Raw genomic sequence first — 15,970 nt, 5'->3', positions numbered from 1 at the left:
TCCTGAGAGAACAAGTCCTTTGGCAAACATGATGTAGGGAAGGGGAGAGCAGAGATCAAAGTCTAAGTTTCTTAGTTCCCAGTGGCTTGTTCTCTTCACCCTAGTATGATCTGGCTTTACATTTCCATGAACTCTAGTTATATAATGTTTAGATCTCTTCTGAAATTTACTGTCACAGCTCATTCGAACAAAGTCTGCTCATTTATCAGATTATACAGCTATTTGTTTTTTTCTAAGACTCTTTGTCTTATATTCCTTATCAAGAAGCTCTGGATTAAGTCATCTGATTGTTGCTAATTTCTCCCCTAATAAATCACTACCGTTATTTGGAATGCTGGTAAAGTGGGGCAACCATTTTTTTCTTATATCATTTTAGTATGAAATTTGAATCTGAATTCTAGAAGCAGAATCCACAATCTAAATATAGTAACTTGCTAAGATTTGTTTGTTGCTTTTTAAAACTTCATCTCTGAGAATTAGAGGATACCATTTAGGCAGGAATGTTAGTGTCATTTAAGTCTTAGGGACTGAAATACTACCTCAAAAATTTCTCAAAACTTATCAGAAACTTTGCTCCAAAACATACTTAATGTGAAATGTTTTGTGTATTACAGGAGCTTTAACAGTCTTGAACAATTACAGTCCAACAAGTGTATGTTTTCCAAATTTTAATTAAAATTAATTAAGTTTAAAAGTTCATAACCTAACTACTGCTCTGATCATTTTTAATTTGGGATGTGTCTTTTGTTTCCTTATTTGAATGCTTATTATGGAAAGGTATTCTCATTAATTTGGGAGCTACCCGTACTTGAAGGTAGTTATTCTTCTGTCATTGCCAATGAACTGCTTGTTTGATAATTAAATTTTTTTTCCTCTGTCATTTTTCTAGTTCAGTGCCTCAGATTGTGGGAACAAGAAGTTCTGTATTAGGAGTCCTTTGAACTGTGACCCAGAGAAGGAGGCTTCCTGTGTCTTCTTATCCTTCACAAGAGATGACCAATCGGTGATGGTTGAAATGAGTGGCCCCAGTAAAGGCTATTTATCCTTTGCATTGTCTCATGACCAATGGATGGTTGGTACCTCTCACTTACATAAGTGGTAACAAAAGGAGAATCACGGCTGCGCACGGTGGCTCATGCCTGTAATCCCAGCACTTTGAGAGGCCGAGGAGGGTGGATTGCGAGGTCAGGAGTTCAAGACCAGCCTGGCTGAGATGGTGAAACCCCATCTCTACTAAAAATACAAAAATTAGCCAGGCGTCATGGCGGGTGCCTGTAATCCCAGCTGCTTGGGAGGCTGAGGCAGGAGAATCACTTGAACCTGGGAGGCAGAGGTTGCAGTGAGCCAAGATTGCGCCACTGCACTCCAGCCTGGATGACAGAGCGAGACTCTATCTCAAAAAAAAAAAAAAAAAAATCCAAAAGAACCCCCCAAAAACCCAAAGGAGAATCACTGAAGCTCTTTATTCCAGGGTCAAATGATCATACGTAAGGGTGGAATAAGAAAGGAGAAACTAACTTAACAGATTCTAAGTTAAACAGCTTTGAGTACTGTGTGATTTTAACAGTTTGACAATTACTTCCAAGAACAGGCTGTCCTAAGGAAAGTTAGGAAGATCATTTTATTTCCAGTGTATTTGCTATTTTATATGTCTATCTCTTTGTGATAAAGCAGGAAATACAGTTAAGAAAAGTTGTTCTACGCAAAATGTCATGTTTTTTATAATGCTTTTCAAACTAGAATTATTTATTCAAGTGGCCAGAACTAAAGCATGTGTTCCTGCTCTTGGTGTCCTATTTTAGTAGTCATCAGTGCATTTTCTAAACAGAGAATTAAACTTGTATATCCAGGCGGCATGTATTACATTACAGTAGGCTCCTTTGTGAAATCAGCAGAAGGCAGCATTTATTTTAAGCCGATTCTCACTCACCCTGGGTAGTGCTGCAATGGATTCAGTGATTCTGTAGGTGGCAGCCTTGTGCTGTGGTGTGGAAGAGCAGAGGCCTGCATAAGCACCTCGGTTTCCTAGGGAGCAGGAAGAGTGTTGTGGCCAGGACAGGTATAAGTCCTGTTCAAGCAGAGTGGGCCTGGGGCATAGGGATGACCAGAAATGGAGAAAGCCCCTTATTAGCACAGGCAAGGGGGCTTGTCCTGAGGGTTTTCTTCTTATCAGGATTTAAACTTAACACCACTTCTTTAGGGAATCATATTTCAGAAAAAGAAAAGGAACTCTGACATGGCTATAATGGAAGAACTAATGCTTATCCTGAAAATGCACTTGATCACATTGGTCCTGGAGCAGTGTTTGCAAGTATTGTAGGACGCTGGATGTAACTAACTTTCTTTAATAGGATACCATTTCAGTATGTATGTATGACCTACATATTTCACTAGACACCTCTAGAATGCACTTGCCATCCTCTTTCATTCAACAAAAGATATACCTTAAGTCTATGAGATACAACAGATATCATGTACTTAAAAAAATAACATATAAGAAATAATGAATCCTTCCCCTTCCAAGTTGCTTGTATAGGAAATTTTATACTTGCTCAGCTGATGCGGTGATTGTTCAAAACATTTTCCCCACTTCCTTTTGTGATTGCCATCAGACCTGTAGCGTGTTCTTTTGGACATTCTTAGTGTTGGTAAAAATGAACTACGTTTAGTATATAAGGTGAGTGAGGTTGAGTTAAAAATAAAATGTGACTATAAAGCAATAATGATAGGTGGTGGTAGTGCTGCTGTCATGTGAATGTGATAAAATTGGCTAGAAAGGAAATTCTGAAAATGAGTCCAAAAAGGATTAACCTGTTGAATGAATGTATATTTTAATTAAGGTTCATCTCTGAGTTACAGCACTCATTTAGATATATGCTCTAGTCACTTAAAAAAAAAAACAAAAAAAAAAAACCAAAAAACCAAACACCCAACTTACTCCAGTCACTTTATAGCCAAAATTCATGCAATAGTATATAGATACATTTCCTTTTACTGGTTACATAAAACCTGTAAGCAAGAGGGAAAGACTGTTACTGCATTCAGTATGGTAATGAGTGGCCCACAGGTAGGTCAGTTATTCTGTTCTAAATTGTAGGCATTGATGGCACAAAAGCATTTATCTCTAATTCAAGATATATTTATCTTACTTAGAAATCTCATCTGTTTCCAGTATAGTACTCATCAAAAATGTTTACAAAAAAGACTTAATTATGCAGGTGCAGTTGATTTACAGAGCAATCCTGTTTAATGATTAAAATAATCTGTACACCTGTTTGCCTAACTCGGGGGAAATGAATCATCCTCAAAATATATTTTTTAAGTGGTTATTTCTATTTTTGGTTGTTACTTTTGAAACTTTCGGGTATTTTTGTGACCTGCTATTTTTTTGGAGTGTATAATGTAAATTTAAATACTGAAAGTATCTGATGTCACGAATACTCATTTGATAACCCAAATTATACCCGTTTTCAGTTTGGCTTGTAAATTAATGTTAGCAATTATTTTGGTATGGTAGACCTCATCACTAAAATCAAAATGTGTAATTTACCTTATTTCTGATAATAATTACTTGCTAATGTGTGAATTTTAACCGAATTTCCAAGTACAATAAGTCCGTACTTAATGTCGTCAATAGGTTTTTGGAGCCTCTGACTTCAAGTGAGGCTACATACAGCAGTCCCTTGAATAATATCATTTCCTTCAATATCGTTTTGTTATGACATTGATGAGGAAAAAAATATTGGCCATGTTGTATGTTGTTTTACTTAAAGTCACAGTTTTCAAGAACTTACCTATGACTTTAATTGAAGATGTACTGTACATGCCTCTTTCCAATTTGAGATATTTTGTTAAATAATGTAAAGTCTATCAAGTATGCACATTATTAGCTTCCTTCCTTCTCCTTCCACTGAGCTTTATCATCTTACTCTATACATGATCTCTGCATGCCCCAATTCCAGGATGTCCCCAATCCTGAACTCCCTTGTACTCCAGACTGTGATTTCCAGCTGCAGGCTGGTCTCATCCAGATGTGTGTTCCTGGACAGCACAAAGCAACATCTAAAAGACTGAACTTTTTATTATGCCTCCTGATGTCTCCTTGTCTTCCCCATTCTTGGTGATCAGCAATGTCAGGAAAGCAGCTACCATTGTTGATGGCTTGCTTCTTGTTGGGTCTGTCCTAGGCAATTTATAGACACCTCATTTACTGCTGCCAGCATCTTCCTTGGTAGTCAGAGAAATGTTGGTTGTGACTTGGATTCCTTCCTTTCATCCATCTCTCAGGTCCTTCCTCCTGCCATTTCCAACTTTTTGTTTTGAAAAGTTTTAAACCTCAATAAAAGTTAAAAAGATAGTACAATGAACACCCATAAGCCCTTCACCTAGATTTGCCACTTTGTCTCTCTATTTCTGTCTATCTCAGTTGATTTATGTGGTGTATATAAATACATATTTTTTCTTGAATTGTTTGAAAGTAAATTATAGATAATCATGACGTTTCATCTCTAAGGTTTTCAACATGCGTCTCCTAAGAACATGGGCATTCTACAATTACCGCAATATTTTTATCACATTAAGAAAATTTAATAATGATATAATAATTTTATGTAACATACAATCTATATTCCAATTTTCCCAGTTGTCCCAATAAAGTCCTTTGTTTTTTAAAAATATTTCTTATTCAGGATCCAATCAGTTATTACTCAGGACATTTAGTTGTTATATCTCTTGGATCTCCTTTACTTCAGAACAATTATTTTATCCTTTTTCCTTTTTATAAATTAAATTCAGGCCAGATATTTGTAGAATATTCTACAATTTATATAATAGATTTGTGTTAAGACTTTTGGCACAAATGCTACATAAGGGATATTTTTCCACATCAGTGCATTATTTCGAAAGTTTCATAATGTCCAATTGTTCTATTATTGATGATACTATGTTTGATCACTGGTGTCTGTCAGATTTCTGTATCATGAAGTCTATTTTCTTTTTATAATAAGTAATATGTGGGGTGATACTTTGAGTCTGTATGAATATTCTGTTCCCCAATAGCCTGTAACTAGGTTTTTTCATTTATTGATGTTTCTCATATGAATCAGTTGTTACATTTGTGGTTGCAAAATGTTGATATTCTAACTTACTTATAAGCTGACATTTTTATGAAAATACGAGGTTTTTTTTCTCTGCACTTACCCTTCCCTTTTATAGTAACACTATGGACTAATGGGTTTCTTTTGTCTGTTGTGTTGTAGTTTGTTACCACCATTCATTCTTTTAGAGGGTCATATTGACCCAAATGTGGCCGATGGGAGCCCTTTCAAGCAGGCTTCTGTGCCCTTTTGATGTGTCTCTACCACTTTTGAGCGTATCTTTGTTTCTGGTGTAACAAAATGTTCTCCATTCATACTTTCATACATTTCATCATTTCTCAAAAGGACTTTATTTCCTTTTAGTGGAAATAGTATCTAGAAATCAAGATTTGGGTGCTAATATGTTCACTGCTACTGATCTCCCAGGTACTTCTGATTCTATCTTTGACATACCTCTTTCATTCTATTTATTGCGTTGTCACTATCTCTGACTTGGCTTGTAGCCTTACTGTTTGTTTCCTGGACTGCTCTAGTAACCTGTCATTAGTCCCCTTGCTTCCATGATTTCCTCTTCCATTTCATCCTTCATACAGCCATTGGAATTTTCTCCCCAAGCCACATTTAAGATCGTCTTGGCTGGTCATGGCGGCTCATGCCTATAATCCCAGCACTTTGGGAGACTGTGGTGGGAGGATTGCTTGAGCCCAGGAATTCAAGATGAGCCTGGGCAACTTGGCAAGACCCTCATCTCTACAAAAAATTCATAAAAATTTAGCTGGGTGTGGTGGCATGCACCTGTGGTCCCAGATACTTCGGAGGCTGAGGTGGGAGGATCACTTGATCCCAGGAGGTCAAACCTGCAGTAAGCTGTATTTGCACCACTGCATTCCAGCCTGGGTGACAAAAAAAAGAAAAGAAAAAAAGAAAAAGAAAAAGAAAAAAATTGTCTCAAAAATATCCCTCCAAACCTTTGGCAAAACTTCAGTAATTACAGAAAAACTATCCTTTTTCTTAAAGCATGGTGCTCACTACTTTGGCAATACTTCTGGAATTTTCAGCCTTAGAGCTCTCTTTTTATCCTTTACATATTTTAACTAGGAAAACTAGCTGTTTCTTAAAATGTTCATATTTCTATATCATTGGTCCTAGAAGTTCTTCAACTTGGAAAACCTTTCCTTTAATCTCATCTTTACCTTGTCCTCCTATAAATATGTTTTATCTTCTAAGGTCTGCTTAATTACTCTCTTTTCTGGTAAGCCATTTTCAATTCTCTGGCCATACATAATTTGTCTTTTTGTGTCACTTTATCTATCTGTCTGCCTCATTAAAACATAGCTTTAGGTTGTAAGAGCCATGTTCTTATAATAAAGTCATCTTTGTTTCTCCCACAGTGTCCAGCGTCACGTTTTCTCATAGGATGCTCTCTAAATGCTTGACTTGAGAGGGGAAACTGGGGAGAGAGCTTCAGTAAAACCCACGGATTTGGTGGAAGTTCTTATATGGTGTAGTTTTATGCTTTCAAACTTGAGGTTTCTAGAACTGCCTGGAGCCTGAGGTTGCAGTAGCACCTTCCCTTACTCTTCATTTGGAATAGTGAGGACTGAGAGTTACCTGCTCTCTATCCCCATCATCTTCTTCATTATTTGGGAGGTCTACTTGTATTGATTTTATTTGCTTTCTTATCCTCAGTTTGCCTCAAATCAATCATTATTTGTATTAATTTTTTTTATGTAACAAAAGAATTTCTATGTCTCATTCATGATATTCTAGAAAACATGCATTATTTAAATCAGGGTTCAGGCCCAGCATGGTGGCTCACACCTGTAATCTCATCACTTTGGGCAGCTGAGGCAGGAGGATTGCTTAAGCCCAAGATTTCAAGACCAGCCTGGGCAACAGGGTGAGAATCCATCTCTACTTTTTTAAAAAATAAAAGATAAATCAGGGTTCAGAAAACGTTTTCTATAAGGACCAGATAGTAACTATTTTAGAGTTTGTGGGCAATATGGTCTCCGTTGTAGCTACTGAACTCTGTTGTAGTATAAAAGCAGCCATAGATGATATGTATATGAATAAATGTGGCTGTGTTCCAGTGAAACATGGACTTTGAATTTCAGTTTGATATATTTTCATTTGTCATGAAATATTCTTCTTTTCACCACTTAATTATGTAGAAGTCATTCTTAAACTATGAGCTGTATAGAAACAAGCTTTAGGTTGAATTTGATTTGCAGGCCATAGTTTGTTGACTCCTGGTTTAAGTCATGATTGCTCCAAATTTCTTATCTTGAATTGGGCTAATTCTGATTTTACTGTAATATGTGTAACAGTACGTATTTGCTTTGCTAAGAGTATATCCTTGAGAGTTTTCAAAAGTGGAACATTTAAAAATAAAGTTGAGTCTGAAAGTATAGAAATATGTTAGAATCTAATATTGGAATTTATAGCAAGATTTGTTATAACCGGGTAGTCTTGGACCTTGTTTAAGGAATTGGATGACTAAAGCACATAAAGAACCTTGTTAGATAGTTTATGGAGAAACCAAGTGAAAGACCAAACCATGGACAATAACTTAAAATCAAGATTATTCCTTTGTACCATTGTTTAAATGTACTTTGAAGTTACAGTCTGCTTCTTTTTTGGTATTCTTTTTCATTCTTTTTTCCCCTATTAATTGGCAGTCTGCTTTTTGATTATCACTTTATTTTATTCTATTTTATTTCTATTTTTTGGAGACAAGGTCTCCCTCAGTTGCCCAGACTGGTATGCAGTGGCATGATCATGGCACACTGCAGACTTGACCTTCTGGGCTCAAGTGATTCTCCTGCCTTAGCCTTCTGAGTAGCTGGGACTACAGGCATGCATCACCATGCTTGGCTGATTTTTAAAAAAAATTTTCTAGGACGAAGTCTCACCATATTGCCTAGGCTGATCTCTAACTCCTGGCTTCAAGAAATCCTCCTGCCTTGGCCTCCCAAAGTGCTCGAATTATGGGTGTGAGTCACTATGCCTTGCTTGATTATCACTTTAAAGAATAAGATCTAACTTTCAGAGTTAAGGATTCTTGGAGACTAAAGGATAGGTAAGAGATAGACTGACTAATTCCTCCTTGAGTACGGGTATTTCTACCTCAGTTATATAGCATTAAATCTATTGAATATGTACATTGTGTAGCAATATTTCTTTACAGTGTCTTCCATCTTAGAAGTTACCAAAAAATATCCAGTACAATGCGGTGTATTTGGTCATTAAAGTATGTAGGATATAGATATTTATAAATAAATAAATATCTGGAATATTGGTTATGGTAAGTTAATTGAAAAAAGGTAACAGAACTCTGTATTTTCCCATTTGGGAAGGAAAAAATAGGTATAATACAAGTAGGTTTGGATGAATATACATGAAAATATTAAAGTGGTGTTCGATTAGTGATGGGTTTATGAACATATAAACATGTTATATATCTGTCTTAATCTATTATTTTACACTAAAATTCTATTGCTTTTGTATTATAACAAAATTATTTGCAACCCGCAAATTAGACAACCAATTCTCTAGAATTCATAGCATCCTTCACGATTCAGTAAATTATGTTTTAAAAGCATCAAATAATACTTGGTTTCCTGAGGTGCTTTTTCAAAAAAAGAAAATAAAATGCTGAAATTCCTTTGAACTTTTTTTTCTCATTCGCAATTGTTTTTCAGGGTGATGATGATGCTTATCTGTGTATTCAAGAAGATCAGACTGTGTACATCCAGCCTTCCCATTTAATGGGGCGAAGTCACCCTGTAATGGACTCCAGGGTAGGTGTGAAAATTCTGGAACCTCCCCCTGAGACCCGCTTTCCAGCTGTGTGGCTATCACTGGCGTGGCTGTGCTGCTAGATTGCCTCCAACCCCCACAGTTACACCTAGCCTGAGCAGGGGTCTGCCAGCAGGGCTCCCCTCGTAATGATCTCTGAGAAACTTTTCTACACTTCAGAAGTTTCTCTTGTAGGAAAACATGACTTCTTGCTTGTGTTACTTCCATCCTTTTGGTTGTTATCTCACAAAAAAGTACTTTATGGTTTATTAAGATGGTCAGGGCATCAGCTTCCTTTCAAAAGCTTACAGACAGGTTTCTAAGAAGAGGATGACATTAGTGACAAAATTTCTTGACTAGTGAGAAAGAGGAGCACATTTGGCGAAGGCTGGAGATGCCTTGGACAGTTGTCTTAAGTGCCCTTTGTTGGCATGTGTATTGAAGGTGGGCTATTTCTGGTAGAAAAGTGTCTTTTTTGCAGGACAGTTGACAAGCAAATGAGCTCTGAAAGAGCAGTAGCTATCACTTAATGACAGAGCAAATGAGCTCTGACTGAGCAGTAGCTGTCACTCAATGACATAACTGTGCACAGCTTTCCCATGGGGTTGACTCCCATGGCTGGCTTGAACTTCTCCCCAGTTGCATGTTGCATTTTGGCCACTAGGGTAGTACTCGTTAATTGTTTTTTTCAGTGTTTTTGATTGTATACTCGTGGCCAGATGGAGTTAGTACATCTGCTAAAATTTCTAACCTAGGTAGAGGAATTGTGGGGTTCTGGCTCAAAGTAAAAATAATATTTTTTCTTTTTGCCAAATGGGATAAAGACAAATAAACTGGGAGAAAATGTTTCTTGTTCTCTTCAAAGAGGAAGTGGAAAAACAATGACACTGCAGACAAAGCATGCACATATGATCTAGAGAAAGGAAACTGAACAGGGCAGGATTTTGATCATATCTTATTTTTAGCAAATCTTTGGAAAGTGCTGAGAAGACCCATTGTGTGTGTTTATAGGATACCCTTGAGGATATGGCTTGGAGGTTGGCGGATGGTGTTATGCAGTGTTCTTTCAGAAGAAACATTACCCTTCCTGGAGTTAAGAATAGATTTGATCTAAACACAAGCTATTACATATTTCTAGCAGATGGTGCAGCTAATGATGGTAAGTATATTGTTAAGCTGTCTTTTCAAGTATTTTCTTTTTCTCTCTTCTTCCTTCTCTTTCCCCAATTTTTGGAAAAACTACTGTAATTGCCCATTTTTAAGGCACACACTTTCCTATAAATGTCAAATTTTGCCAGAAACTGGATAAAGGAAGAAAAATTTTGCTGGAAACTAGCGGTAGAGTGTCCACTGTGTTATAAGACAACACTGCTCATGATCAAAATGGCTTCTGATTAGTAAAATGCATGTGACCAGAAGAAATATAAATACCTAATAAGAAGCCATTTATTTGGGCTTCCCCGAGTGTAGTGATAGTAGATTAACATTGCAGGGGACCTAGAAACGGTACCTTTAGGGTTGTTGCAAAAGATGTTGGCTCCTGTGGGGAAACTTGCCCAATATGAATCTCGTCTCCTTAGACCTGAGCTTTCTCTAGGGAGGTGGGGAGGGGAAAAAGAGAATAGCTCCTGGACAGCTGAGTAAGCTGCTATAAGACCTCCCATTGAGGGGAGAATGCCTCACACTGCCCTGGGTGTGGTATGTTTCCTGTCTTACATCTTTCTACATGACTCTGATGCCAAGTACAGCCTAATGTAGTTTTATGAGTCTGAATCTTTATTCTCAAGAAGGCTACCCTGGTGGATATTGCAACATATATTAATAGGAATAATTTGATTTTGTTTGAGGTCTTGGCTAATGGTTTTTGAGGAACTACAGGAAACGTCAATGTAGTATGTAATGACTCATGTCTTAGGAGATAACACTGTGCCAGAACTTTGAGAATACAGCCCACTTTGAAAATGGTGAGAAGGTAGATGTCTACAGTAGAGAGACAGGGATGGGGTAAAGGAAAGGAAGAACAGGAAATGTGATACAGGCAAATTGTGAAAAGCCTACAATTCTATCATGTGTTTAAGACTTTTTAATCTTGGTAAAGCAGACTCCCAAAAAGTTTTGAAGCAGGATAAAATATCTGTTCAATGTTAAAATTTAGGAACATTTAAATTAATTAACTTGTTTGTTTTTGTTTTTTTTTTAGCTGAAGGAAGAATGCTAGAGGAACATTTTTAGAATTAGATATAGGCGACACATGTAGTTATCTTAGTCAAATCATTTACTCTTGTTTGTACCAGCAACACCAAATATGGCTTGAAAATAATTTCTTAATATGATTTGATAATGAGTAAAAATTTCTTAATATGAGTAATAATTTCTTAATATGGCTTGATAATGAGTACAAATTTCTTAATGTGAGTAATAATTTCTTAATATGGCTTGATAATAATGAGTAAAAATTACTCAGTGCTTACTGAATGCGAGTCAGTGGCTAAGCATTTTAGATAGATTCTTCATTTTTATCTTCATAAAATACAAGCTAGAGATGTACTATTATTATTTGGAGGAGGAAATTCGGACTTAGAAAGGTGAAGTAATTTGCCCAGACAAGTAAACGATGCAGTTGGAATTTGGCCTTTAGAGCCTATGTATTCAGTACTTTAGAACACGGGAAAGGGACTGGGTGCAGTGGCGAATGCCTATAATCCCAGCATTTTGAAAGATCAAGACAGGTGGATTGCTTGAGCCCAGGAGTTCCAGACCAGCCTGGACACCATGACAAAACCTGGTCTCTGTTCAAAAAAAAAAAAAATAACTGGGTGTGGTAGTGTGCACCTGTGGTCCCAGCTACTTGGGAGGTTGAGGTGGAAGGATTGCCTGAGCCCAGGAGGTAGAGGCTGCAGTGAGCTATGATTGCACCACTGCATTCCAGCCTGGGCATCTGAGGGAGACCCTGTCTCAAAAATAGAAAGAACATGGGAAATGTAGGGAATTAATTTTCAATAAGGAAAAGGTCAAGTATTTGTGTTTTTAAACAGCTACTACTAAAGTGCAGGTCATTGCATTGTTGTGATTGCAGCCATCACTTGTTGCATATTACATGTATCTCTTTCATTTCTCACAGAGGCTTTGTATGTAGGTATTTTGTTGTTTTTTTTAGGGATAAGGAAACTGGGACCTAGTAGGGCCAAGCAACTTGTTCAAAATCAAGTAAGTAGCAGAGTCAGAAATTAAACCCAGGTTGCTTCCAATTATAAAAGTTGTATCCTTTCTATAATATCAGACTGCTTCTTTTGGTGTCTGTGTTAGTCCATTCTCACACTGCTGTAAAGAACTACCTGAGACTGGGTAATTTATGAAGAAAATAGATTTAATTGAGTCACAGTTCCACAGCCTGTACAGGAAGCATGGCTGGGGAGGCCTCAGGGAACTTACAATCATGGCAGAAGGCAGCAGGGAAGTAGCCACATCTCACATGGTGACAGGAGAGAGAGAGTATGAAGGGGGAAGTAGCCACATCTCACATGGTGACAGGAGAGAGAGAGTATGAAGGTGGAAGTGCCACACACTTTTAAACAATGAGATCTCCTGAGAACTCATTCACTTTCACAAGAACAGCAAGGGGAAAGTGTTCCCCCATGGTTCAATCACCTCCCATCAGGCCCTTCCTCCAACACATGGAGATTACAATTCAAAGTGAGATTTGGGAGGGGGCACAGGACCAAACCATATCAGCACCCAACATGTATAGATGCTTCATAAATGATTATTGATGCAAATAGATTTCTTAAATTGTTAGATGATTTAATGATTTATACTTTTTAAAGTTTTATACTTAAATTATACTTTAGAGAAAAACTATTTCATTTAAATGGAGGAATTCTGTTGTATAATAAATTTTATATGTGTGGGTATACAGCAGGTGAAATGTTTCTTCATAGGTTAGCAACGTAGAAATCAGAACATGTTTTCTTTTAAATGATAGTTCTAACACTCCCTTAGAAACACCTAGTTAATGGATGATCCATGTGAAAATAGAGAATTGTTCCCCCTCCCTTGCCAACTGATGTTGCTGTGCTAATGGCATGGGAGGGAGAATCTCTGCCTTGACTCCTCTGTGGTGTTTCTCCAAATGTGGGGCTTAATGTGCTTCAGAACCACCTGGAGTGACTGCTAGCAGTGCAGATTCCTGAACTCCATCTCAGACCCACTGAGTCTCTTTTGTTGGTGCATGGAATCTGCATTTTAAATAGGCATCCCAGGGGGTTTTATATATGCTGTAGTTTGATAACTTACTGCTCTAGGATGGGGTTTTCCCAGGTAAGCTATGCACATTGCAAGGCAGGTCAGGAAATACAGGGAACAACAAACTTTGTTTAGATTTCCTTTTTGTCATTAAAATGTTAAATATTTAAATATATTTTATAGTGTACATCAGGGATCCCCAACTGACAGGCCATGGACTGGTACTGGTCTGTGATCTGTTAGGAACTGGGCCGCACAGAAGGAGGTGAGTGGTGAGCGAGTGAGCATTACTGTCCTGTCAGATCAGCGGTGGCATTAGATTCTCATAGGAGCACGAACCCCATTGTGAACTGTGCATGTGGGGGATCTAGGTTGTGTGCTCCTTATAAGAATCTAGTGCATTTTGATCTAAGGTGGAACAGTTTCATCCCAAAACCATCTCTCCCCCATTCCATGTAAAAATTGTCTTCCTTGGAACTGGTCCCTGGTGGCAAAAAGGTTGGGGACTGCTGGTGTACATAAGATATTAATACATATTAATATCTTTTTTAATTGGTTTTTTTTACTGGTAGAATGCAAAGCACACAAAACAAAACACTCCAATAAACAAACCTGGAGATTGCTATCCCTGGGAATGAATTTTCCGATTTTTTTGTACCGGGGAACAAATGACAGTTATCACATAAATCATTGCCTCTTCTGTTACTTAGCTTTATGCATGTGGACCATTTATAAATTGAATTCCGCTTAAAAGCAGTAAGACTTTGTAAGGTTTAAGCCAATTTTCAAAGCAATCATATAATCTCTGTAACCCATATAAATGTAAAATGTATCCAATTTCAATAAAGTCTCCTAACAGTCTATCCTTTTAAAACCTTTTTCTAACTGCTATTTTCTTCATGTTGCTGACATTGTCCTGTCTTGGGATAAGCAGTCATGTGAAATACTGAGTGTTTAAACTGAAAGATAGAAATCACTTGGGTAATTAAGTAATTCACAATGAGGAAATCTACCAATTTTAATAATTAATGAAGTAGAGACACAGCTGTTACATGACCTGTTATTTAAAGAATTTAGGAATACTGTAGGTAACCTATTACTGCCGGTTCTTGCACTAAGCATGAACTCCCTTTGAGCAAGACTACAAAATTATAATGGAGCCACACAATGGAATTCTGAAATCATAATGGACTTCTGCTTTCATGAAGGTTAAGTTCATGCTTAGTTCATGACTCTACAGTGATTCAGAGTTTAAACACACTTTCTTCCAACTTGTCTCTCAGGGTGGTTGGGCTTGGAGTCTCTTTTTCATCGCTACCACTCAATGAATGCAGGATTTTTAGCTTCCCCAGTGCCTTTCTTGTCATTTTTGATAGTTTTCTTGATCATTTTCTTTTTGACACTTTTGTAGCTCCTGACAGTTATTGTCTTTGTCTTCTTGACATTCTCTTCTCTAGGCATTCATTACATAAAACTCTTCTTTCTCATTTTCTGCCTTATAACAAGCCATGGTAAAATAGTATTCACTGGATGAGTAACCAGGTGTCCTAACACCATTTTTTGAATAGTCCACATTTTCTCACTGCTTTAAAAGCCTCTTTATCATACATTAAAAGTCTAATAAATTGAATTATTTATTTCTAGTGTATCTGTTCCTCTATTGATATATTTGTCTATTCCTGCATTAGTTAGAATTGCTGTTCCTTTATAATAGGTTTGTGAGTTTTGATAGAACATGATACCCCTTCTGGCCTCCTTTTTCAAGAATTTTTGCTTCTTCATGTGTATCTGTTCTTCTAGATAAACTTCAGACATTATTTGTCAAATTCTTCTTTTTTTTTGAGACAGGATCTCACTCTGTTGCCCAGGCTGGAGTGCAGTGGTGCAATCACGGCTCACTGAAGCTTGACTTCCCAGGCTCAAGCCATCCTCCCACCTCGGCCTCCCTAGTAGCTGGGACTACAGCCATGTGCCACCATTCTCAGTTCATTTTTTATAGAGATGGGGTCTCGTTATGTTGCCCAGGCTGTTCTCCAACTCTCCGGCTCAAACTGATTTGTCAAATTCTATTAAAAACACTGTTGGGGTTATGATTGAAATTATAATGCAATTTTAGAGTGATTTAGAGAATAACTCTGTGCAGTAGTGAGCCTGTCTATGCAGGAACACACTGGGATATTCCATGTATTCCGAACCTGCATATGTGTCTTTCAATGAAATTTTATGGTTTTCTACGTATCTTCATAGGGCTTATATATATATTTTTGGTTACTTTGTTCCTGTGTATTTTATAGTTCTCCAAAGCAAATTATTATGAATGGGATTGTTTTTCATACGTTTTGTAAATATATTGTCATATAGGAAAGTTATTTATTATTGAATATTTATCTTAAATTTAAGCCTCCTAATTTTCCAGTTGATTATTTTGGATTTTTCTGGATAAATGTCATATCCTGTGCAAATAATGACACATTAATAGCCCTCATTTTCTTTCTTGTCTCATTGCATTGTTTAGTTCTTGCTGAATAATGTAGAATGGTAGCAATGAGGTGGCAAGAATTTTTGTGGTTATTGTTGATTTTGATGCCAATGCATCTGATATTCAGTGTTAAATGTCTTATTTGTTGTATTTTTCTTGTGGATATCCTTTATGGTGTTGAGGAAATATTCTTTTGTTTCTAACTTTACTAAGAATTCATGTGACTATGTGCTGAACTTCATCAAATGTCTTTTGGGCAGTGATTGAGATGGTATTTTGTCGTTACTTTAATAGATTTCTGGATGGTGAATGATCCTCACATTCCTGGAATAAACCTTACTTGGTCATGTTT

The 15,970-nt window shown here is 37.1% G+C and overlaps 1 protein-coding gene across 3 annotated transcripts in view; it reads left to right on the top strand.

Annotated features, from left to right (window-relative positions):
• The window catches only part of FRRS1 (ferric chelate reductase 1), a 56,287-nt gene that overhangs the window by 24,500 nt on the left and 15,817 nt on the right, over positions 1–15,970 (top strand). For all 3 annotated transcript variants that reach the window (XM_030936701.1, XM_030936702.1, XM_010377217.2), the window contains 3 exons: positions 890–1,072; positions 8,801–8,899; positions 9,909–10,056. In XM_030936701.1, the coding sequence (XP_030792561.1) occupies positions 890–1,072; positions 8,801–8,899; positions 9,909–10,056 (430 nt within the window). The remainder of the gene's footprint in view (positions 1–889; positions 1,073–8,800; positions 8,900–9,908; positions 10,057–15,970) is intronic.

Source organism: Rhinopithecus roxellana, chromosome 8 (genome assembly GCF_007565055.1).
Source record: "Rhinopithecus roxellana isolate Shanxi Qingling chromosome 8, ASM756505v1, whole genome shotgun sequence".
Classification (NCBI taxonomy): Eukaryota; Metazoa; Chordata; class Mammalia; order Primates; family Cercopithecidae; genus Rhinopithecus; species Rhinopithecus roxellana.
Note: the sequence above shows the minus strand (reverse complement) of the source record. Positions and strands in the feature narration are given on the sequence as shown.